Genomic DNA, 24,612 nt, shown 5'->3' with positions numbered 1-24,612 from the left:
ACTTCCCCTGACAGTAACCATGGTCATACCTGAGTAACGTCAAGGTGTGGCGAACACACAAGAGGCCCGCCCTCTACCGTTGGTAATGATTAAGTCTAAAAACATTTATTTGCAATTCATGAGGACAGTGAAACATACCATTACAATTCATATTATTATAAAAAGTGTGTTTATTAATGGCTTGCCGTTTGTGTTTGTGTATTTTCTATTCAAATTCAGACAGTCGCGTGCTGCCGTTGAGGACTGTTGATTTGGGTTGCCTTGTTCTGTGCGCTACCCCAACAACCCGTGCGGTGATGGCGAGGAAACCCCGTTGACAAGGCACTGCTTTTTCATGACGGTGAGTTTCCCTTTGAGTGTATTATAATTTTGTGATAAAAATTTCAAGGAAAAAACACACACAACCTCCTTCCTCCCTTCCTTCAGGGAGGGAAGAGAGTTTGAGCGGAGAGAAAAATCTATCCGAGACAGAACAGGGACAGTGAGAAAAATATATGAGTGGGAGAGGGAGAAGGAGGAGGAGGAGAAGGAGGGGGGAGCAAATTAAAAGTTGCCAAATGGAGATATTGGGTTTCAAGAGGAGTGAGACAGGAGTAAAGGGTTTGCCTCTTTGAGTCGTCTTTATGTTTTGCTAATCGGGATTAATATGTACGGCTCGACACGGTTTCGTCCCGTAGCTTTTTCGACGATTTCTAGCCGACGTTTTCAAAACAGGCGTCGTCGACACCGCGGCTAGCTAACCAGAACAGGCCGGTGTTTATCGTTAAAATACTGCGGAGCGTCCAGTCCGGAGAGCTACCCGACCGGGAGACGGGCTGGGACAGAAAAGCCCGATTGAAACGCGTCGGTTCGACATATCGAGACAAATGTGACGTTTTTCATGCTGGCAGATGAGCCACATTGAGGACAAATGAAAGCCTCCCCAACAGAGAAAGAAAGATCACGTCAGCGACGAGCAGCCACGGGCTGGACGGGCGTTTTGTGCTGCTTGAATGCGATTATCATTCTGTCGATTCAGTCTATTTTTGGAAATAAAACTTGCGAGCTGTACATTAGCTGGCTTACTAAACCGACGGCGACACCGTCCAGCAGCACTGCAGCGGGGACTAGCTTGGTTTGCGTCGAAACGTGCATGCTAGGGCGGATTTCAGAAACTGAATTTGAGCTCGGAGTTAAACAAAACGGTCAAACTTTTCGTTAAAGATGACTTTAACTTGACAAACCTAATCAAAATTGGCAATACATCTGCGAATCCGGTGCCTTTTAGCCACTAAAAATGCTTGTTTTTGCCAGCATCTAGGCTCTTTGTCTTATCCGTTTTTTTAAACGCAGCTAACGTTATTTTAATTTAATATAAAATAATGTGCTGAAAACGTTAACCTGTATGCCTTAGCATACACGGTTGTGTTTCTGGTGGTTTGCGTTTGGTTATTCAAAGAAGTACCGTGATATTTTATGTATTTTACATAGAAACAGTCCACATTTGGAGCTTTTTGTGAAATAAAATGGCACTGTGTTAATTGTTTGGCTTCTGTTTTTTGCATTGGAAAGGTCGACACTGTTTCCTCTCTCATTTTTCTAATGTTGTGTCCACTTTTGAAGGACAATGGAGCCTCTCGGGCTATGGCAGCCTGTCCCCACTCGCGACAAAATGTCGTGTTTTCGATATGGATATCGATAAAACTCGATATTCTGTGATACAGTTTGCTTAAGCAGGTTTCTCTGTATTTACAAGCCATAAGTTGGTCTGTTCAAACACCCCGTTTTGTACTGCAACTGCCGTCCTTTGTTCCCCCTGAACCAAAGATGGAGGCTGGACGTGGCTCGGTTGTAAAGACAGCCTGTGCCATGTTAACAGCCATTTTGTAGCAGTGCACTTGTAACGTTTTGCAGTCTCAGGGACACAGCCTACATTTCTCCACGACCTTCAGCATACGGCAAAATATCTTATAATTTAAAGAACATTTTATTCCTTTCACTCTGAATGTGAGTAAATAGGGATTTAGATGATCTCTCCATGTGCTCCACATTGCTTAAATACCTCTGTTCCATTAAAATAGACAGTAACATGATAGTCTCACACTCATCTCATGGGCTTGTTTTTGCCCCCCTGTTATGTTGCAGCACCAAAATAGCTGCATACCTTTGCTGGCCAACACAACTCAAAGCCAACACCTCTTTGAATATAGAATCTCAACCAGTCAAGGTATAAATGCAGTAGGGTGGAGTTATTTACACTCAAATGCCCCTTGACACTGTGCAGGCTTGAAAGACAACCAATGTGGTGCAGCAGAGGAGGGTGATGGGTGGGAGTTGGTGTATCAGAGACAAACATCTGAAGGTGGGGATGAAGGCCATCCTGTTCTCGACTTACACAGATATCTCCCATGGCACTGACTTCCATATCTGCCCCCCCTTCTTCCTCCCCATCCTGCATTTCACGCCACAATCTATTTCTATCTTGCTCTCCAACACTCCCACACACACATATCTCACACGTGGAAATTTATAATTGTACTAAATGCAGTTTCTCACCCTGCAGCCCAGGAAACAAAGGGTGTTAAATGACTGAATCCATGCTTCCTGCTGGAAATCTGTGAGTGAGATGTTCTTCCTGCTAACACAATAATACACATCCTGAGTCTTTACAGCTCATATACTCCCACATCAGAATCAAAACAAAAGCAAGTGATCAGCTGAGGTTTATTGTCATTGCAAGGGAAGAACTGGTCCATGCAAACTTGAACATGAAGTATGAAATAGTTCAAACCAGAGTTCTGCCTCACCTGCTTCCCTCCGCAATCTTTCAGGTGTCATGGATGATGAGGACGATCGCCGTCTTCTGGATATTTTAGGGTAAAAAGTTCTTTATAAAACTGGCATTTACATGACACTTTATGAATGGATGCCCTGATGTTTGTCCACCAGACAATTCACAACATTTGTCCTTAAGTTAAATAGTTAGTCAATATTAGTCGGGTTCCTCTTTGAAATCAAAGCCACAAGTATCTGCAAAATTAGTTTCCCCTTTTGTTGAATTACTGTTAATCTAATGGCTCATTCACGAGAGGTATTGTGAAGCGTTGTCTGTCACTTCTACTCTGGATGAATTAAGCAATTTTTAAACCACACACACAAGTGAATGTCACAATAAAGCTGTGTTAAGTTTGTTTTAGGCAGCTAAAAGTCTCTTCTCTACCCTTTTCAGAGATGTGGATGCATTGAATGATTATCTCCATGGCAGCAACAGCAAGTCTGTGAGTGCCTCTTAATGTATTCACAGTCATGCCTTACTAAGTCTGTCTGAACAGTTACTTCACGTTGATGCATTAAAAAACTGAGTGCACTCATTCTCTGTTTTCTGCTTTCTTTCTGCAGATTGAGGAGGATGATGTGACAAATGCAGCTTATGGGTCAGATGGATCCTTCTTTGCGAGTGACACGGTGAGTGTGCCTGTGATTATCCAGCAACAACATGAGCAGAGGGCGTTTTCTCGGGCTATGGAGATGAATTCTTAAGAGCCAAGAAAAGTTGTTTGTGAACAAGTATGTGAACCTAGTTGGTCCTGGAGAGGAGACAAGAATGGTGAACTGCATGATGAAAATTCTAAAAATCTCACGATATAGCTCTGTACAAGTGCTAAAAAGCATCACAGCTGTCTTATTATGCAGCTCACATGCAGACAGTTTTCCACTTTCTTCTCATTCACTCTAAATGCTTCTTTTAGGCTGGCTCCAACTCTGGCCTCAAGGATGGCTCTTCTTCAATGGGTGAATTCGGCGAGGATTCAGCAGGGGCCGGCCTCCAGCTCTCCAGCAGCCTTTCCTTCATCGAGGATGAATTGGGGCCGGAGACCTCCCCTGGAGGGGTGGATCTCGGGGGAGAGGACCAGCCCTTCGATATCCTTCAGAAGTCTCTCATGGAGGCCGATATCACAGAACAGACGTTGGCCCAAGAGGCCTTATTGGACTCCCAGCCCGCTCCCACTCTAGTGCAGGCTCCTGTTCCATTCCCCTCCCAGCTGGTCTCTGGGTGTTACGGAGGGGGAGTGGGTGTGGTAACCACGGCGACAGCTGCGTTCCCTGCAGGCCAGTTCCTTCAAGGGGTGTCCCAGCTGCCCAATGGCTCCGCCCAGCACATCCAGGTGTTGGGCTCATTTGGGGCGGGTGGGGGTGTGATGACTCTCAGCAGCTTGGAAAGATCTCCTCAAATTGTGCTGAGGCCGGGGGCGCCTGTATCTGCAGCAGGGACGCCAACAGGGGGGCAGGTGTTCGCCCCTACACAGGGGCAGGTAGGCCAAGTTGGTTTACCTTTCAAAAACATTCCCCTTCAAAACATCATCATCCAGAGAGGCCCAGGAGGGACCCAGACTCTTGTTAGACCAATCCAGCCTAAACCCCTTCAAGCTGGGGCTCAGACTGTCTACAGCCTTGGTCCCACCACCATGGCTAATGTAGTTAATGCTAACACTGCTACTACTGGGGGACAGTACACAGCCAATGGCTCCATAGTAGTGCAGCCGCCCCTGGAGCAGCAACAAACACAGGCCCAGACAAATATACCACCTGGACAGTTCTTGCTGCCTGGCTCTTTGGCACTCACTCCGGCCAGCACCATCCACAATGGCCCCGCTGACCCCAACTCAAATGCCCTTATTACCAGTCAGAATGCAGTGCAGATTGTTGCAGGGCAAAGCTTCACTGCACCACAAGGAGGACAGATAATCTTGAATCAGGGAGTAGTCGACGGTAGTCAGGTTGGAGGAGGTGTAACTCAAACATGGACAGGTGTTTCTTGCACGAACCCTGTGCAGACATCGTGCGCTCCTGGTCGGCTGACCCTGGTCGGCCCTGCGACGGCGGGGATTGGCGGCCAAGTGACGGCGAGCCCTGTGCAGCGCCTTCTTGTGACTCAGAGTCAGAATTGCACTTCTCTGTCCCCTTTACCTGGTACTGTGACGCAGGAGCAACAAGACTACAGACAGGTATAGTCACGAGTTGCTGGTTTGTATTGGTCTCGCATTTGAGTCTCCTTCCTGAAAAGTGTTATCAGACTAAAACTTGATTTTAATTTTTCAGAATTCTTCATCACCTTCCCTCAAACAGGACAGACAGCTCAGCAGCATACATGGTAAAGGCTGATAAATGTTTCAGTCCGTTGTGTATTTATTTATATGAAGTCTGCCGCACTTTGACCTAACGGGGTTGTTTTGTTGTTTTTCCCATGATATCTGCTAACCGTGACGACCATGGCTCAAGATTCAACGCTAAACTCACAGGTATAACAGTCACTCTGCACCTCATTTGTTTTGCTCAAGTCAGTGTATATTTAAGATGAATGGGGATGATATTATGACACTTTTGTCTTTATAGGTCAGTGCTCAGAAGAGAGCTGCTCTTCCACCACTTACAAAAGGAGGAATGTGAGTTTTTTTATTGTGTATTATTTAGATGTTTTTGTCATTTGTCAAGTGTTGCCTTGTGTTTGTTTTGCCATTCCACCACTGAAGGAGCTTGTCTCTTCTCTGTCATCTCTGCAGGATTTTACAACAGCTGAGGAAGGATCATGCTGGAGTTCAGACTCCAGATCGGCGTAGATTCACTTCAATCGACGATACTTTGCAAAGACTCCTCCCTTACCATGTGTTCCAGGGGGCTCCACCCAGCCAGGATGAGTTCTCACAGGGTGCGGCTTTGAATTTATTAGCTTCACCCTAAATCCGTTAAACTGCAGCCCTGCTGTACAGTACTTAATGCCTGTGTTTGTGAAAGTAGACTTGTATTTGCAGAATTAAAGTACCCCGTAAATACAGTTTTGTGTGGTTTTGTCTGCAGTGGATGAAGAATTTGAGGTCGTTGCAACTCAGGTTCTGAAGAGGACCCACGCCATGGTAAACAAATACAGACGGCTGCTAATGGTGGAGGCCGAGGTAGGCACACGCACGAGCAACTGGTTGCACACATGTGTTTCATGTTATGACAAGCACGGGCCTAACAGGTTGCCTCTCCCCCTCCTGCAGCGTTCCAGTCCTTCATCAGAAATGGTGATGATAGACAGGACCTTCAACCAAGAGGAGCGCAGCAACCTGACGCAAGACAAACGCACGGTACTAGTGGATCCAGGTAAAAAACAAACCAAAAAAGTAGTAAAGGAGTGAAACATTTTCTCAACGAAGGATTGAATCAGCTCTTCCTCTCTTCTCTGTCTGTTTTATAGACAGCTTCTTGGAAGAATTCTGTTGTGGGGTGAAATCCAAACTTTTCCAAGACCCCCTCCCCTCTCAGCCGTTGTCCAGCTGCAGTTGGAACCAGTCAGACAGAGGCTCTACAGAGCCACCATACAGGACAGACTCCCAACCTGGGTATGGAGATCCGGGAGGGGGTGGGGCTGTAGGTACAGGTGCAGCAGATAAACTCCACCCTCCACACTTAGAGAACAAGAGCGTCCTGGAACTGAAGAGATCTCAGCAACACTACGGGCCCAGCAGTGCCGCCAACAACAGCCTCACCGCTGCCAACAGCTTTCCCCAAGGTAACCGCTCCCCTTTTGCAGCGACGTCGGGAGGACAGACGCACTACCAGGTGTCTCACCACCTGTCCTCCCACCCGATCCAGCCCCAGTACCCCCCTCAGCTCACATCACCCCCTCACCCCGACACAGACTCTGCTCTAGAGGCCGCAGTCAACAGCATCTTGGAATGTTAAGACTTAGCTCCCAATCATCCCTGTATGGTTTCAACTTCTGCTGTGTGTGTGTGTGTGTGTGTGTGTGTGTGTGTGTGTGTGTGTGTTTTTGTCAAACTCTCCTGTTGTAATATTTGTTCTACCCCCCCCCACAACCCTGTGTGAAGAGAGGTGAACTCTTCTTTCAGGTCTGTTATCTTTGTGATACCATCTCCGGCCATGTAGCATATATTTTGTTCTTCTCTTGGTTTACGTTTTGGGTTTTTGACGTAGCAGTCTGGGACTCCGTCATGGTGCTGGGTGAACACAGGCACTTAAAATGACCTATAAAGATCCGGGAATGCGTGCAATGCAATGGACTAACAGATGGAAAATGTTGCTTTGTTTATTTTAACCTTATTTTAAAGGGGTAGGGTCTGTGGCGTCAGTAGCTTGAATATAAGAGTGTCCCTCTCTTCACACACACATACACACACCATCAATATTTTGTGCCAGTTGATTACTCCCACTACCTATGCTGAAAAACAGGGATGAGGAGGAGGAGGGACAAAACGACGACTCTGTGCCTAATTCTAGGTTTTTATTTTGAAGTGTTTACATGAAGAAGCTCTATTCAAAAATATCCATTCACTCGGTTCCTTTGCATTACAAACATGCACAGCGCGCACACAGACACACACAGACACACACAGACGCTTTAGTACAATGCTCTCGGTAGATTCATGGTTCAGAAGTGGACATTTCCTTCAAGGTAAGCTCAGTAGAGACACATTCACATAGAGAAATTGCACTAAATGTACTGTTGCTTATTTCAGGAACTTTCTGAGTATGAGGCTCTGGTCGATATCTAGGCTAAACAGAATGTGAACATTTGGGACTGAACCAAAATCTACCCGCCTGCTTTCAGCTGCCTGCAACAAGGATAACCTCTTAATCACACTAGAAACCCGTCAAACTAGTCACATAGACACGTGTAGTAGCGTTACTGTACTCAGCATTGCTTTCTTTCTTGTGCTTAAGTCACATTTTCTTTGGCATTTTTCTTTTGTACCTTAAAGGTATGCAAGCCCCGACACAGACACGGGACAAATCTCGATGTCAACCACTTCTATCATTTCACAGTGTGTTTGTGTCTGGGGAGCTCAGTCCTCAGATTGAGGAAGATATGTTACAATATCTTTTTTTATTTCGATTTTTATTTCCTCATTTTAGAGATGACATTAAGAAAAGATGGCTTTTTGTTTGTTGTGATGTGTTCCCTGGCTCTGTGAACATGACAATGTCGTCATTAGTTTAAATGACCCCGGAGGGTCATTGATTGTACGTATATTTGTCTGCCTTCTGCATACAGTATAATGATATATTGATCATATCTATCTATGCTTTACTACCTTGACATGTTTGTCAGTGTGTGTGTTTTAATCTGCATACACACACACACTAGTCTGTCACCATGTTTTCATGTAGTTTGCCATGTTCTTGACTTTATTCCCAAGTGTTTTCGCTCAGTCCCCCAGGATGTTTTTCTCACTTTCCAGTGTTTCTTTTCAAGCATTTCTCACATTTCCTGTTTTCCCTCTCAGCAGCGCAACCAAAAGTCACAATAGGGGAGAGTGTGGTCTAGTCCAGAATCGCTGTCAGATCTTTTTTTGGCTTTGTGCTGGTGACAGCAGCTCTGTGGCTGTTTTTTGTTTAAAAAAAAAAAAGCTGTGGCAAATCCTCTGAAAATGTGCGTATAAATGACTTGGGCTCCCACTGAGCTCTAGTTTTCATTTAGTTTTTACAGCTAAAAAATTCGGAGCAACACTTTGCAAATAGATCTACAGAAATCTGCACTAAGCAAGAAAAAGCGATTTCTGCCAAACCCAACACAGGACCAAAGCTTCGGTTAAATGTGCTAAATGCTCTTGGGTTGATTCTGGATAGCGTCACCTTTCTCCTATAAACATGTCTGTGAAATATGCTTGCCTGTAGGTTACGGGAGCAGACTGAAGGCCTTTTATATGAGCTGATAGAGTTTGTGTTTAAGTGACAGTGGCCGTCGCAGCCGTCTGTATCTCTGCCTATAGACCTCTTATATCTGCCAGTGCACACTGAGAGAACTGGGCTCTCTGCTTTGAAAGCAAATCTCTTGTGACATGTAAGGGTCACGTGAGATTTGTTATTTGCTCCTTCAAATGGTTGCTGCAAGACTTTGTGCCTCTATAGCACTTATATCCACAAGAAAGTTAGTTGTAGACTTGCACAAAGTAGGGATGTGTCCAGCATTGGTGAAACATTGTGCTATCTTGATGCATATCAGTGTCTGAGGGCCTGGTAGGAACATACTGTGCTTTTTCTCCCGTTTTCTGTACAGAGCTGTGTTTTTCTGCCTCCATTTTCACTGTTTTTTTTTTGTCTCACTTGATTTGTATAGTTTGTTGTTTTGTATAAAAATGAAAAGTGAAACACAAAATATTTATAATTTTGTATGGAGAAAAAAGAAGAATGTAAAACAAAAAAAAGGTGAGAAAATGGAAATTATTTTTTATTGTGTTGGCTAAGACACGGCGTCAGGAAAAAAAAGGTTACAAAAATACTGTCATTTCTTCATTTGTAGCTAATGTGTGTCCACTGCAGCAGCAAGGAGAGTCAACAATAAATTCATTTTTAATACAACAACGAACTGGTCCAGTTCAGCTGAGAACCTCCTTCAGTGTCCCTCCATTACTATTCTGTGAGTGTTCACATGCTGGCACCGACGAACTAAGCATGCATAATAACATCATGTGACGGGGAAGCATTTGGAAAAGAAAAACAGATTTGCAACCCTCAGCTGCACAGATATGATCTTTTCACGGATAGTGACGTCAGGACATTTTGAATTTCATGTTTTCCTCCATCTGGGCTGCCAGAGTAAGATTTTATCAAGTCAAAAGTCTGTTGGTTCCCTCTAATCCTCTCATGGACCCCAGCACCAATGCCTCTGCACAAAGGAGCAAAGAAAACTCTGCATAGCAAACGTTTGACTGCCCAGCCCCTTTGGGTTTGGTAACACAACAACGACACCTAGTGGACACCCTGGGACACACAGTGGGACCACAACTCATGGCCTGGGATGACCAAACAAAGCTCAATAACAAGGAAATTGTAAGTAGTTTTCTTGTGAACATTCCCTCGTCCCAAACTAAAATAAGTTAAAAAACAAACTAAAGATAAGACTGAATAAATAATTTGAAATGACACAAGGTAATTTATAACCACAGTGCAGAGCCCACAGGCTTTCTTTTGTGATGCCTGATGTAGGCAGAATAAAAGCACTGATATCAAAATCTCAACTCCTCCATGTTAAAGGAATGGTTTGACATTTGGGGAATTTATTGCTTTCTTGCAAAGAGTTAAATGAGAAGAGATCAATTTCATACTCTAAATCTGTCCATTAAATATGAAGCATCAGGCAGCAGCCAAGCAGCTTAGCTTAGCATAAAGACTGGAAACAGGGGGAAGCAGCTAGCCTAGCTCTGTCAAATGCTAAAACCTGCCCAGCAGCACCTCTAACTCTCTCTAATTATCTATCTATGTCTTGTTTGTTTAATCTGTATTTAAACTGAAGTGTAACAACACCAATTAACCATTTTACTGAGGTTATGTGTCAAGGATTATTTCTTGGCCCTATGCAGTTGCCAGGCAAGCAGCACAGACTCCAGGAAGTTATTGTTTGCTTTATCTCTGTAGGTTATTTTCACTTGATTTTTTGTATGGATTAACCAAAAAAAGTAAGCAAGTCTTTATGCAAAGATAACCAGCTGGTTGCTGTAGCTTCATATTTAACAGTTATGAGAGTCACTTTTCATCTATAGCAAATTTATAGGCATATTTTCCAAAATATAACCAAACCAATCCTGTAGGAGAAAGACTCTGGAGAAGAAAACTGAATGGGCTGACGGGGAGAGCTACCACACTGACAAGAAACCAATTTCTCTGACGTAAATCCTCTGGAAATGTTTGGATCTGGATTAATTATGTATCTAAAGAAGCTGTCAAAACATCCTCCCTTGGCATCAGTGGTACTTCCTCCAGCGATCTCGTTCTGGAAAAGAAGAACAACCATTGGCACTTTCAGTTATTTCCAAATCCTTGTAGCCCATTAAAGCAATCTGCACACTTACTGATATGAGGGTAACTCCAGATGTAGCTGAGCACGCAGTATCCTGCCAACAGCATGCCCAGTCCACCCACACCACCTTTCTTCACGTCAATATATCTCTTGTAATACCACTGCCAGCCTGATGGTGGCGCAGGAGAGGAGAGGAGAGGAGACGTCATGCTCAACTTTACTAAAGACTTACAGGAACAGTTTGACATTTTGATTATTTGCTTTCTTGCAGAGACTTACATGAGAAGATTGACACCACTCTCATGTCCGCCCATTAAATATGAAGCTACAGCCAGCAGTTGGTTAGCTTAGCTTAGCAGCGCATTAGTCCTGGAAACAGAATCCACCTACCAGCACTTCTAAAGCTCACTGATACCACATGTGAGCTTTAGAGATGGTCAGAGGTGGATTTTCTAACCTTCAGACAGAGCCAGGCCAGCTGTTTCCTCTGTTTCCTGTCTTTATGCTAAGCTAAGCTAATCATTGCTATCAATCTCGTCATCTACAACTCCCATTTTCCAAAATGTTGAACAGTTGCTTTAAAAAAATATAGCCACACAGACAGCAGGCCTCCTGGAGTGTTTTATAAGTACTACTGTGAGATGTGTGTGATATTCACCTCTTTGCACCATTTCCACTACTTCTCTTGGACGTCTGGGTGTTTTGCAGGCCAGCCACTCAGGCAGCTCCCTCAGTCTCACCTGTCCAAGACTCCGCTGAGTCAGAGCATCTGTAAATCATACCGAGTCAGAGAAATACACACTCATAACGACCAAGATGAACTCTAAAGCTGGCAAAATGACCAGAACCTGAATCATAGAATATGTAAACAAGCCTACGGATCTGATCAGCTTTTGTTTCTACTTTTGGACACATTTCGGTCTGTACCAAAAAAAGTTTTGATGTTTGACACTCAGCTTTACTTTTCACTGTCACATACTGACCTTTAGTTCCATTATCAGCAGTATTTTCTCTACTGACTTCACACTGCGACTTCGCCATCATTAACCCATCATCAGCTCTCACTGTCTCCACCCTCGCCGGCAGAGCTTGTGGTGCAAGCAGTAAAAGATGGGGGCTGGAAAGGTGGTTGAGCGATGGTGATATTGTGGGGAGTCCTGTCATGTGATGGCCCACCTTTAGCCCCTCATTCATGCTGACTGTATGTGGATGTGACTTGGCTTGGCTCACCTGAGACAACAGATGGCCAGGAAGAAGGGGAGTTGTAGGGGAGATCAGTTCAGGCTGTGGGGAACCATCACGTTGCAGCGGAATTAAAGCTGCTGGTTTGGACTTTGAACTTTTTCTCTTAACCAACTGTAGCTCCGTACATTGTGAACTTTTGCTGGGAAGCTGGTCTGACAGGGTTTTAGTTTGTCTGAGACTAGTACCAGGTTTGATTTTGCTGCTTAGATCATCAGTTGTGCCAATCTGGCTCAGGATGCTTGGCCTGCTGGACTGACGGGTGGTGTTAGCTCGGCCTAACATTGCTCTGACATCCTGGAGGGTAATCCTGGCCTGGTGACCACTTCCTGATCTCAAGAGCATCTTATCCTCAAATAAATCCTCCATTTTCCCCTCATTGTCCAAGTCTCTTACATGGGATCTTGCATCGCTTTCATTTACTGTAGAGTGCGGAGAGCTGGAGACGTCCTTGGTTGTGGAAAGGGACTGTGCAGCCTTCTTTGTCTTTGACACTTTCGTTTTAGAGGCACCTTTGGGTTTGGTTTCTGTGGACAGAGAGGTAGGATGGGAGTTGTCTTTAATTAAATCTTTGTCTGGATTAGTTTGGGTCTCTGTTTGTACTGTTGTTCTGGAGCCTAGAGGATCTCCCACAAATGGAGTTGAAGCTGAGGGAAGATCCTCTGAGGAAGATCTGGTTCCCTCCATTAATCCCTTAGAAACCTGTTTGGACTTTGCAGCTTCTATCAAATCACGGAGACTGTTCTTTTTGACCTTAGAGATAGTGTTGGATAGAGATGGTGGTTGTGATTGGGTGGAGATTAAGGAAGTGGGGGTTGAGGAGGCCATGGTGGCTGCTTTGATTTGTTCAGACAGTTTTTGTTTCTTTTTCTTCGTTGCTGGTGGAGGTGATGCAGAACTCAGAGACAATGACTCTGATGAAGATGATGTATTTGCACTTGGTAAAGGCTTTGCTGCTGCTGATGGCCGCAGTGGTGCTGATGATACCACAGATGCCTTTTTACTCTTCTTTGATTGTGGACTTGTCGTCACTGACAGCAGCTGCGTGGACTTTTTCCCCTTTGCTGTTGGTTCGATCGAGGCTGTGGTCAGCCGAGAAGACGCCGTTGTCTGATTCAATGTGACATCATGCTTGGGTGGAGGTGTTTTGGAGCTCGCTGCTGCCTTGCAGTGTGGCAGGTGACTCTTCAACCTTTTGTAAGTCTTCCCACAGAATGGGCACACCTCTGTGAGGAAGAACAGTGACAAATCAGTGCTCATGAGTGGTTAAAACAAGCACAGCATGGCACTAACACAAGCCTAAGGTGATGTCTTCAAACTGTCTGTCCAACAGTCTAAACTCAAAGATATTCAGTTTACTTTCATACGTATCAAAGGGAAGCATCAAAATTGCACACTTTGGAAAATGTTACTTGAAGAGCAACTTGTTGTACCCTGACGCAGATTCAACTGTATTTCATCCCTCAGCGGTGCAGGAAGACCTAATACAAGTAATTCAAACATATAATATTGAGTGTGATTAGGTCACGTGACATCTCCTCGCGTATGAACGAAAGTAATATCGTAACACTTACCAGAGTTCATGCTGCACGCATCTATGACAGCCAATCAGGTTGAAGCATGCTGCGAACGTCAGAAGAGAAAACTTATAGGAGCGTAAAACATAATTTGAATTGACATAATTCTCACGTGGCGACACAGTAGGATCACTTATAAGTACATTTAGTCACATACGTTTTCACATTCAGGGTCGGACCTGTTACTGTGCCAAGAAAGACCCTTTGGGTAGCGCCTTAGGAGCCTGAGTGTAATTACTGAAAATATAGCAAAATTACCTTTAACTTTAGCTAGCTAAATCATTGCTGTATAATTTAGCGGTATATTTTAAAACGGGTTGCTCAGAGATGTATTATAATGGGGCTGTCTACCACTGTTAATCAAGTGCTTGCACGATCATGTAGTGATCTGCTCAGTGGGTGTGGCGCGTCGACTTCCTGCTTACGTCGTAAATTGAGATGATTCACTCCTGCCCACTTCCGCCTTCGCGTAAATCCCCGAACATGCCGCCAAATTTTTCGATAGAGTCGGTCAAAATTCCCACTAAAGCCTTCGATATTTCCGTCGGAGGGGAAATTACTTTGACAACAGTAGTATTCTCGATATTATCCGGCAGAACTACATGTTTAATTTATAAATGAACAGTTTCGTTAAGAACGTGTCTCGTGTCTCTTGTTTAGAAACGCGTAACAGTCACTTCATTTCTGTCTTTCGTTTTTAGTAAGTCATGTAGAAATACAAATGGTTGTTAATTTTGTAACATATCTCTTAGCATATCCACAATATGTTATTTCTCTCATGGGTTAAGATTTTATACACACACACACACACACACACACACACACACACACACACACTTAAGGAGGAGAGAAGAGCCTACTTTCATTAGAAAAGTGTATTTTATTGATAGGGTTAGAGTGGCATGAGACTTGGCACAGGAATGAATTTCAAATAGGTGATGAAAAAAATTACACAAAAAACATCTACATCAAAAGGTCATCTTCATTGGAAAAAGCAGTGATTTGAAACACATTCTGAATGGAAAAAAATACGGCATTTCTACAACCATTTACATACATGGAGATAAACCTGAATATTATTTACATGGCAACAGATTACAGTATGTACAAAGCCAGGACAAAGCAAAAACTGAAAGCAAACTGAAGCACACAGGAGCTTTATTTTTGGAGAAAGACTACAGACAGTCCATGTGAGCAGTCCCTAGAAAGAACAGGGTGATCTGGCAGAAACAAAGATTTTAACAGTGCCTGGAAGTTGTCCTCTGACAAAGATTGGCCCCCTACAGAATACAGTCGCTGACAAAGGTATTCAACTCCAGTAGCTTTTTTTGTCTATGTTTTCTTTTTCTTTTTTCTTACAAATTCAAAACGTATTATAAAGGGAACTCCGAAACGGCAAAACATCGCGCTTTCAGAGACGCCTGGAGTCACAACTCAGTGCCAACACAGATATTCTCACATGACAGGTTACACCTAACTGTAACAATGCTTGTTACAGTATATTCAGACAATCTAGAGCAAATCTCTGTACATACTATTCACAGACATTCATCATTCAGGCAAATGGAATGGGGGAGGTCTGTCCCTTTACAAGGCATCTAATCAGAGATGAAAACAAAGGGGGGGGGGGGGGGGCTGGGTTAAAGGTCAGGGGTCAAAGCCAGGATACAGTCCCATACACCACCCAGCTAACTGTACTTAGGCCTGGCTGAGTCTCACTGCTCTGCCACCCAGATAAAGATTAGATTATTCAGTTAATTCACCAACAATGACATCAGCATTAAACGCCGGTTTTGATTCAACCCTGAGAAAACAGTGGACTGCATGTTCACTTGCTGGCACACCTGCCTAATGTGCCAATGAAGGTCATTCTTCCCTCTAAACGACCAAAAATATAGGACAACTTGCATGGAAATTTGCGTGTTAATGATCTGTTTAAGGTAGCTAAGATTGACTTTAATTCAATAGAGAAACAGGCACAAATGCAGGATTTAAACAGTGATTAGGTCTCCTTAAGACATTGTATGGAAAGGCATGTGGGTTCAGTCTTGTGATTGTGCCCTTTTCTAGTATTTTTCCACAGACAAGGTGCCAGTGCTGGAGCCATATTCCACACCAAATGTTTAACCATTCTGAGCACTGTCACCATCAATAAACTGGTCCTTGTCCCGGCAAAATTGGCTCTGTGCCGGCACTTTCAACCTGCTGATCTCGAACCGAGAAAAACATGATGACTGGGACGGGAGGAGGGAGGAACGGTGCTGCAGTACGAGAGAAAACGAGCAGTGTGCAGTCTCCAGATGATCAGCAAGTTGACAAGCCCTTCTATAAACTACAGGGGCTTCGAAACAATGTTGACAAAGCAGCACTGGAGAGTGCAACAGAAATGAGTGATTTCGGACTAAATGAATTCAGTGCTTGGACCCAGACTGGCAATCACCTCTGCCACAGATGATCTTGGTGCATTTTAAACTGGTTATTTGCTTACATTAATTAAACCAACTACTTTTTTTCACCATGCCTGTACTCGTTGCTTGGTAGGTTGTATATCTACTTTAGAAACCACGTGCCTGGTTTGTAAAATGTTTCGCTGGTTTCCACAGCCAGGCACTGGCATTGGCGCCAGCACCGACACCTTGTGAGTCGAAAAGCCCCCCTGAGAGCCTCGTGCTGTCAGGCAACGCTCAGGCCAGGGGAGAGAGTCTCAAGACGAAGCAGCAAAGACCAGATGCCATCAACATCCAAACTGCCTGCTCGTCTTTCCTTAAAACCACAGACAGTCTGTCCTACTGACTCGTCCCCCTACCAAACCCTGCACTAACAAGAAGGTCAACTCTTCAAAGAGGAGAGTAAAAACTAATATAAAAACGGCTGAAGAAGAACGCTGACGTCTATCGGATTCTTCTGAGGCTGGTCTCTCCCAAGTCCTCGTCAGGAGTGAGGGGGTGGTCTGTCCCGATTCAGGTCCTCTACTTTCACAGGTTGACAGAGGTCATTGGAGCATGAGCTGTTTTAGGTTGTCATGGAGGATGGTGTCCTTGACGTCCCGGAACACCAGCCTGATGTTCTCCGTGTTGATGGCTGTGGTGAAGTGGTGATACAGGGGCTTCTGGGTGGCATCGCGTCTCTTGGCCCGGAAGCACTCCACCATGAACGCCTGGATGTCCGGTAGGCTGTGCTCCGGCCCGGTGTATTCAGGAAAGTAGTCCTTGAGCGGAACGCTCTTCACCTTCTCCTCCAGCAGGTCTGTCTTGTTGAGGAAGAGGATGATGGAAACGTTGACGAAGACACGGTTGTTGACGATGGTCTCGAAGATGTTGAGTGATTCGCGCAGTCGGTTGGTCTGCCTGTCCTCCATCAGCACCTGTTAAAGACAGCAGGAGGGGGTAAGCACGAGCATTGCTGTTATTGTACAAGATGGAAGTAAAGTAAAAAAAAAAAATACATATGGCTGCAGACAGAAATCAACGGAGTCCCAACAAACGGTGGAGCCTAGAGTTTTCATTTCTGTGAGTTCCTACCGGAAAGTTCTGGATGTGGGTCATTTTTCTGTTAGCTGAACCATGCTAGTCGGGTTAGCCTGTTCATTGTATCTCATGCAGTGAATGTTGTCAGTATGATGGACGCAAATGAGAGCTGCAAAAGCTCTGCTTTCTCCTGTGTCATTTACAGTTGCAGTTTCCAAGCATTTCCCACTTAAGTTATGACAACGGGGGATAAACAGTGGTGGACTGGAGGAAAGCCAGTGCCAAAGCAATGGAAACCAGCGCCATAGGAGTGTTTACTGGTGCAGACATGCAACCATACCCTGCTGTAGAGTAAATATGGGATTGTTCATGGAAGCCAAAAACCATCTCGCCAGGCTCCAAGTTACACGCTTGCGGCTGAACCACAGTCGTTCTGACCAATCAGGGTCCTATGAGGAACTACTGGCAGTCACGGGCGTGGTTTAGGTGTGACGACAGAGTGAGAAGTGACTGTTACAATGGTGGCTCCTGAAGAGGTTAGCGTGGCTGCTTCTGTAGCATCAGTTATATCAGAGCTGCAGAGTATTTCTTCATTGAATGGCACTGAAGGCTTTTCTCAATGGAAAAGGTATTTTCGCTTTTTTCCCCGACTGACTTTGGCAAGAGTCTGACTACAACTACATATGGTTGGTTGATCTGTTAACCTGTGACAGACAGATGGTTCATCCAATCACCTGCCAAGTAGTTTTTACTTTGCAGACGGTTCTGTGTAACAAACCATCTGGCATGGCAGGCTGCGCTTGTGTTTACGTACTGAACCGCGACCGCAAAACCGATGAATGTTTCTGAATATTGCCAACTTTGCTCTCCTACTGAAAAGCTATTTGATAAAGCAAATTTGACTTATGGCCAATATATAAAGCACAACAACTCCACAGAACAGGAGCGAGCGCATAGACACAGCAGTGACTACATATCAAAAAGTCACCACACGTTATCTGCAAGGCCAAACAGGTTAACGTGTCACTTATCAGAGGAAATGAGATGCAGCGGCCGGCGTGTTTTCACCTGGTCGTATTCAGAGGAGGAGACGAGGAAGAGAATGGAGGTGACCGAGTCGAAACATTCGAACCAGCGCCTCCGCTCCGACCGCTGCCCTCCCACGTCCACCATCTTGAAGGGGACGTTCTTGATCTCAAAGTCATACTCGTGGATGCCCTTGGTGGGTTTGCGGGCCAGCAGGATGTCCTGCTGAGTGGGAAGGTAACTCTGGAGGAGAGACGGAAAGACACGATGAATGAGTGTCTACGTGTAGAGACGATGGTAATCAGATAAACACAGTTTGTCTACAATCACAAGGTGAAGACAGACACTGAGAAAAGAAACAACAGACCAACAAGAACAGATTACAGCTCAAAGTCTATCTTTACCGAAACATCACCTCAGGTCCTAGAGTAATCTTCTGAGCAAACTTAATCTAGACTATGAAGTGGATTCTGGGTAAATAACTAAATGATTGTAGGTAAAGCATTGTCTTGTTTTAATCCAGAAATACAACCTCAATAATGAATTCATTTACTTCTGAAAGGTAGAAATTTATGGCAGGACCTTTGTATTGAATTCCAATTGACTGTACGTGTGTGTACCTAATAAAATGGCCACTGAGTGTAAATGCTTAACAGGGGGTTAAAGCAAAGACTTCACAAATCTTTGTAAATATTCCCAGAGAGTACCCCCTGGGTATTTGCATTTCACTTAAATCCTGTATACTGGTACGCAACAACAGTTTCCTCCTGGCAGCTGGTGGTCAGCTAACAGGAGCTTCTTCTTCAATGAGCAACCATCTCACTTTTTTTTTTTTTTTTTGGTCTGGACATGTTGCAATATTAACCATAACATGTACATGTGTGATTCTAACAATCGGTGCGGGCAGAAACAACTTACCGGCTCGCCGAGCTTATCCAGATTATCCAAGAAATACTTCACTGACTCACCCTGCGACAGGACAGACGAGGAATTTCAGTTAATTCTACGCAATTTATCAGATTCACTCACTTTAATCAGAAACAGCACAGTTTGCAAGCACAGGCACTCAATGCTCGGACTGGAAGACATTCGTGGTTGTTGTAGAGGCACAGGGCGAAATCTCTATCTGCCGCACGCGCACACACACACACACACACACACACACACACACACTCTTAAGTCACTTCTGGAGACATCACATAGACATACATTCATTTCCTGGAGACTTACCCAAACTCTGATCATTACCACTATTTGCTGTCTCTAACTCCAAGCAAAAATCTGATTTTTTCCACACTGGGGACACAATGTTTGTTCCAGATTGCTCTTTAGTCTGAAATGTGTCCCCGAGAGGAGCCTATGTCAGATCTGTGTGGCAGCGCACGCACACGCGCACACACACACACACACACACACACACGTAATCTGTTTGTTTTCTCTTCGAAAACTGCGAGTCTGCCCGAGAGCTGAGGCTGAAGCAGGATGCAAAGTACTTGGTACTGCAGTCGACACATGTTTGTGTGTCTTTGATCTATATAGAAGTGTGGCTAGATCTCTGTGTGTGTGTGTGTGTGTATGTGTGTGTGTGTGTGTGTGTGTGTGTGTGTCGGGGTGTTTTTTCTAGACCGTTCCTACACTGTTCATGCGCAATTAGTGCAAGCCCAGACATGAGGCTGCCAAGACTGAGATGCATTCTTTTATCTGTGTGTGTGTGCGCGTGTGTGTGTGTGTGTGCGTCCTGTACTCGACATAAAGCAAAAAACTGACTGCAAAACGCAATAGCGGTTTTCCTGTGACCCACCGTGCCTCCACGGTAACACACCACACCTGTTCAGGGCACCGTTTTGCATGAATTTTGCATTGATGACAGAGTAAACAGCAGCTCTGCCATCAAATTCAAATCCTATCAGCAGTAGTGATTGTTTGGGTTGTATTTCTGAGTGTTGCTGTCACGCACCGTCTATTTCCACCGACTGTAAGCTTCTGTACTCACCCTTTGATCTCTAAAAAAACTAACCTGACCTGAAAAACCTGTGTGTGTGTGTGTGTGCGCGCGCACATGGGAAGTGTGTGTGAGGCTAAGATTACACAAGGGAGGGGCAGGCCGGCGTGGCGCTATGCTAAAGACAGGAGAGCTACCTTTCCGTGAAGCCTATTTCAATTCTGGCTCCGCTCGAGTGAAGCAGCTCAAATCTGAGGACAGTGGCGGTTTTGAAATCGTCGAAAAAAAATCAGATAAAAAAAAAAAAGGAGAAGAGAAACAAGAAGAGCAGTAACTCCGAGCTGTTCATCGTAAAGCGTGACGACGCCGGCAGTTAATCTGAGAGTGCTGAAAAAGCAAAACTGAAACATAACATTACATAACCGCCACACGACACTTCAAATTCAGGCAGGTTGATGTTTTCTGTGACTGATTACGAATACGTGCTGCTACGCTGAAAAGAAAAGAAAATCCTCAGGTGGGAAGGGAGAGAGAAAATGTTTACGGCTGATCTAAAAGAGCGAGTGTGAACTTTGTACCACGCCGAGCCGGAGAATCCATGTGTGGTCTGTGCATGTGTTTTTAATGATGATTACAAGCAGGCCTGAAGGCTCTTGTGATTTGTGTTGCAAATACGCACAGGCCACGGTCAAAACACAATGGGTTGTATCTGCTGGCAGAAAAACAAACGAGTCCTCGCGAACGAGAGAGGCAGCAGCTCCTCGGCTTTTTGCTGCTGCTGTTTATGCGTTTCGGCGTGAGCGGGGCGGCTGGAGTTTCACATTGAGACTCAATGTCGAGTTTTATGCGCCACGAAGGGCTGCAAATCATTTGGTTTGCATGTCTGTGTGGCCTGTAAAAAGGCAAAAACTTGCTGGAAATCCTCACATTCGAGAAGCTGGAACCGTAAAACGTTTGGTAATTTTTATTGATAAATGACAAACGATGACTGAAATAGCTGCAGATTAATTGTGTTTATTGAAAAACTAACTTGCGGACTAATCGTTTCAGCTGCCTGGTTCTCTGTGTGCAGGTTTGAACGTGGGATCCCGTCAGCGTTAAGCTTAGACTTAAATAAGAAATAATATTCAGATCAATAGCTCAGTCTAGACAATATCTAAATATGTAGAAAATGTCACATAATTGTCTTCAGCTTGCTTCTTTTGTCTAACCCACAATCCCAAATTTAGAGAATTTTCATTTCTTAAGATAAAAAAAAAAAAATCACCGTCTGTATTTACTATTGAAGGGCTGTGATCAGTTGTTACAGGGCGCCGTCCAATTTGTCGTTTTTCAAGCAAAATGAACAAAAATGTGTGTGCCAACATTTGTTTTTGCTGACAGTAATTTCAATATTTTGCCTTTTTTGTGTTGTTACAACAAAACGAGCAGTTTGCTGTCAGCTTGCACTGTGGGAAACTGCATGGGTCATTTTTGTACACAAATATAGACAAATAGATAAATAATGGTTAGATGCAGCCCGACACTCACACAGAACGTGTGTGTGTGTGTGCGAGTGTGTGTCTCTACACTTGTGTAACTTGAGGTGTGAGTGTTTGTGTGCCACGAGCAGCGAGTGGGAGAGTTCTGTTTGTAAGCAACAAAGCTGTTTAACTACAGATCAACATTCCAGCTCTGATCACTCTTATTCCCCTTCTGTCTGCACAACCAGCTCACACCAACGAGCCCAGAGTGTGTGTGTGTGTGTGTGTGTGTGTGTGTACGTATGAAGCTAACAAAACGCCATTGAGAACGGTTCAGCCTTATGCAACTGACAGGAACATTTTCATTTACTGCGTTTGTCTCATTACTGAAAGCAACTCGCAGACGTGCATCCCCCCCGCCCCCCCCCCCTCCGCCTCCTCATGCTGGACAATGTGTGAAGTTCGTCACATGACCTGACGGCTCACATGAAATGAAACAAACGCACTGCGACACAATTAGGAGTTCTTTCAAATGGCAGGAGGTTGTGAAAGTGATACCAGGGGCGCAGAGAAGTCCCACTGAGGACCCGTGAACGTGTTCTCGTCCACAGCCGGTGAACGACAGCGTGTTCAAATGTGCGTGCTGACGGCCGAGGAGCTGGGAGAGGTGTAAACAGGAAGCTGACTCGATCACATGTCTGACCACTCAACGCAGAGAGAGATGCAGGGAGAGAGGAAAGGGAGGATAAATTAAGAAGTGAACCAGTTTCACTTTCTGTTTTCGCTGCCATTACCAGAAAACCCTTATTGGATTTGGTGATAGACCTCCGTGTACCAGAGCCTCATGAAGAAAACCACCATTCACCAAACATGTGCGTGCATCCACCCACCAGCTGAAACTCCCTGCGACGATCATAGGCGTTCTGTATGCCCGAGTCCGCCCACAGAGCTTTGATGGCCGACAGGTACCGCAGGAAGTCGGACGTCTCCAGCTGCCCGCTGGCCATCTTGGCCGACCTGGTGTCGAACGCCATCAGGCTGTCCCCGTGCTGCTGGTTGTCCGGGTCACCCCACGGGATGTGCAGCTTCTCCCGGGCGTCCACCAGCACGCGCACACCTGAGGAGGAAGTAGAAAGATCAGAGTGAGACATGAGGGAGGCCCAGCAGTGGTGCCATAAAATCAATCAGGCCAGATGCGAACGCAGGGTGGAGAGTGATGGAGCCAGGTGTGAAAAAATAATAACAAATACTTCTACAAGATGCATGATTAAAGAGTGTTTTCCTGTGATTTCCATTGATCTGTACCAGCTTCTCTATCACTGACTGGCCCTTATGAACATGCACTGGGATGGACACACACAGCAACACCTGACCTTGCCAATAAACTCACAAATTAAAGGAAGCGTGTGTTATCTTACAATTCCTTGTGGCAGAGAAAATCAATGAAGCTGTGCCTTCTCAGGTCGTTTTGTTGACACTACACTGTATTTATGTGTCCTCCCTGTGCATGCAGAGAGTGGACGAGCAGGAACACCTCCTGCCATAACGCTCTGCTGGGCTTAGCCTCCATTAGCCGCATCCCTGGCTCAGCTGTTGAGCAACTCAACTTGCCCGTGGCTATGTGAGACTGCTAGCGTGCTGCTAATGGCTGATACTAATTTAAAACGTTAACTAAGTTGTGGCTACACGGCTGTGAACTCCTAAGAAGATGGATCGAGTAGGAACACGGTTCGTATGGGTGTGCCGACAGCAGATGTAGACTGTTTATGTGCGTCCTCTCAGCGCGGCGCTGCTCAACAGATGTGGAAACTTTCCCATCCGTTTTAAACGCCTTTCTGCCGCAGCCAAACGCCTGTACTCGCCCCCTGAATGTACCTGCCGTCAGCTGCGAGGTTACCTTTGATAACATTGCTGTAAATCGTGGCTTTGAATTCCTCTCGGGCTTGCTGGTCGAAGTCCTGGCCGTGGATGATCCGCATTTGTTTGAGGAAAGTCGACTTGCCGCTTTCGCCTGCGCCGAGCAGCAGGATCTTCACCAGCCGTTTCACGTACGTTTTCTCCCGGGATAGACATCTGTCGATCTCCTTGGACTTTCGGAGCTGTTCTACCTCGCCGTTGTTCAACAGACAGACGGGTAGACAAACTTTTAACACGGACCTGGTCGGCAGGAAATCCGCCATGTTCGCACAAACTTCATCGATGCTAATTTGATGCGCGTTCGCGGGGCGCAGGCACGGGACCAAGCCCCTTCCCTAAACTCAGGAAGTAGTGTTGCTGACTGTTTACCATTAATCTTATGTGACTTTCTACTCAGCTATTTACGTGTGGTTGACTCACAAAAACTCAACGTTTAACCCTTAGCTAAACATGTGTTGACACACAAATATAACCACATGAGGCTCATACAGGAATCTGTCAGATGAAGTATGAATATAGATAGATAATCTTCAGTGTCAAAGGTCTCAAACGACGCCATTACAGTTTATAACTCAGACACTTAAGTTCATTGTACACGTGTAACAGCATGTAAACACCCAGCACTGTTATTAACTGACTAAACAATAAAAAAAAACATCTGAGTTAATTAAAATAAATCGGAACATTAGACTTGACTTTTAGCCGCTTTGGTGATACCACGTCGCCCTCTGCTGGCTTAGTTTGGCAATTGCGTAATGCAGTTTGCCTGACGGAAAAAGCCGCGCTCTGATTGGTTGATTCCCCTCTCGCTTTAGTTATGCTGTCTTTAAAGGCTGTTGGAAACAGGGGTTTTTATGCTTGAACGTACTTCAAAAGATAAATAAAAGCAGAAATGCAGATGAGACGGCCTCCGTTTTCTATGAGAACGCCTTTTTATGAAACTTAAGGGCATTTCTGAGGTGATGATCAGTGAACATTTGCTAATATTTGATGAATGAAGTGGGGTTTTTTTTTATTTCGGACATTTCTATACAATTTTATGTCATTGGTTAATGTTGAGCATTTGCATTGTTATTTATTATTACATACCCAACATGTCATACAACAAATTCAATTGTGACGTCCACTTGAATGAGAAAATTAAGAAAGTAGCAGCATTTTCGCACGTTACAAGCTTCGAAATGAGAGTTTATGGGGA

The 24,612-nt window shown here is 44.8% G+C and overlaps 3 protein-coding genes across 6 annotated transcripts; 1 reads left to right on the top strand and 2 right to left on the bottom strand.

Moving 5' to 3' along the window:
• Positions 1–87: 87 nt before the first annotated feature.
• Positions 88–9,374, top strand: bicral (BICRA like chromatin remodeling complex associated protein). Of its 3 annotated transcripts, XM_076759765.1 has the most exons (13): positions 88–340; positions 2,543–2,596; positions 2,811–2,856; positions 3,209–3,257; positions 3,379–3,444; positions 3,729–4,985; positions 5,080–5,131; positions 5,260–5,279; positions 5,374–5,423; positions 5,541–5,686; positions 5,836–5,930; positions 6,021–6,123; positions 6,218–9,374. In XM_076759765.1, the coding sequence occupies exons 3-13, from the start codon at positions 2,816–2,818 to the stop codon at positions 6,703–6,705; spliced, it is 2,367 nt and encodes a 788-aa protein (XP_076615880.1). In that variant the 5' UTR covers positions 88–340; positions 2,543–2,596; positions 2,811–2,815; the 3' UTR covers positions 6,706–9,374. The 3 variants fall into 3 exon arrangements, with proteins under 3 accessions (XP_076615880.1, XP_076615882.1, XP_076615881.1); XM_076759767.1 differs by lacking the exon at positions 2,543–2,596 and having other exon boundaries at positions 135–340; XM_076759766.1 differs by lacking the exon at positions 88–340 and having other exon boundaries at positions 352–2,596.
• Positions 9,194–13,800, bottom strand: LOC143338900 (uncharacterized). 2 transcript variants are annotated; one of them, XM_076759769.1, is made up of 6 exons: positions 13,757–13,790; positions 13,597–13,645; positions 11,764–13,248; positions 11,439–11,549; positions 10,833–10,949; positions 9,194–10,753 (listed from the first exon to the last, which is right to left on the bottom strand). In XM_076759769.1, exons 2-6 carry the CDS (start codon positions 13,604–13,606, stop codon positions 10,725–10,727), a joined length of 1,752 nt encoding a protein of 583 aa, XP_076615884.1. In that variant the 5' UTR covers positions 13,607–13,645; positions 13,757–13,790; the 3' UTR covers positions 9,194–10,724. The 2 variants fall into 2 exon arrangements, with proteins under 2 accessions (XP_076615884.1, XP_076615883.1); XM_076759768.1 differs by having other exon boundaries at positions 13,597–13,800.
• Positions 13,801–14,462: 662 nt separating this feature from the next.
• LOC143338737 (guanine nucleotide-binding protein subunit alpha-13-like) lies at positions 14,463–23,703 on the bottom strand. Its single transcript, XM_076759347.1, has 5 exons — positions 23,395–23,703; positions 22,388–22,614; positions 19,011–19,061; positions 18,135–18,335; positions 14,463–16,963 (listed from the first exon to the last, which is right to left on the bottom strand). Exons 1-5 carry the CDS (start codon positions 23,675–23,677, stop codon positions 16,592–16,594), a joined length of 1,134 nt encoding a protein of 377 aa, XP_076615462.1. The 5' UTR covers positions 23,678–23,703; the 3' UTR covers positions 14,463–16,591.
• Positions 23,704–24,612: the final 909 nt, after the last annotated feature.

This window comes from Chaetodon auriga, chromosome 20, assembly GCF_051107435.1.
Source record: "Chaetodon auriga isolate fChaAug3 chromosome 20, fChaAug3.hap1, whole genome shotgun sequence".
In the NCBI taxonomy this organism is placed as follows: Eukaryota; Metazoa; Chordata; class Actinopteri; order Chaetodontiformes; family Chaetodontidae; genus Chaetodon; species Chaetodon auriga.
The sequence above is the reverse complement of the archived record's forward strand: the minus strand, read 5'-3'. Positions and strand labels throughout refer to the sequence as shown.

Coding starts and splice junctions, on each gene's coding strand:
- bicral (XM_076759765.1), top strand. CDS start 2,816: ATGGATGATGAGGACGATCGCCGTCTTCTGGATATTTTAGG. Junction 5,132..5,259: donor ACAGCTCAGCAGCATACATG/GTAAAGGCTGAT, acceptor CCATGGCTCAAG/ATTCAACGCTAAACTCACAG. Junction 5,280..5,373: donor ATTCAACGCTAAACTCACAG/GTATAACAGTCA, acceptor TTGTCTTTATAG/GTCAGTGCTCAGAAGAGAGC.
- LOC143338900 (XM_076759768.1), bottom strand. Junction 11,550..11,763: donor TGCTGATAATGGAACTAAAG/GTCAGTATGTGA, acceptor TATGATTTACAG/ATGCTCTGACTCAGCGGAGT. Junction 10,950..11,438: donor AGTGGAAATGGTGCAAAGAG/GTGAATATCACA, acceptor CGCCACCATCAG/GCTGGCAGTGGTATTACAAG.
- LOC143338737 (XM_076759347.1), bottom strand. CDS start 23,677: ATGGCGGATTTCCTGCCGACCAGGTCCGTGTTAAAAGTTTGTCTACCC. Junction 22,615..23,394: donor TTACAGCAATGTTATCAAAG/GTAACCTCGCAG, acceptor CTTCCTCCTCAG/GTGTGCGCGTGCTGGTGGAC. Junction 19,062..22,387: donor GTCGCAGGGAGTTTCAGCTG/GTGGGTGGATGC, acceptor GTCCTGTCGCAG/GGTGAGTCAGTGAAGTATTT.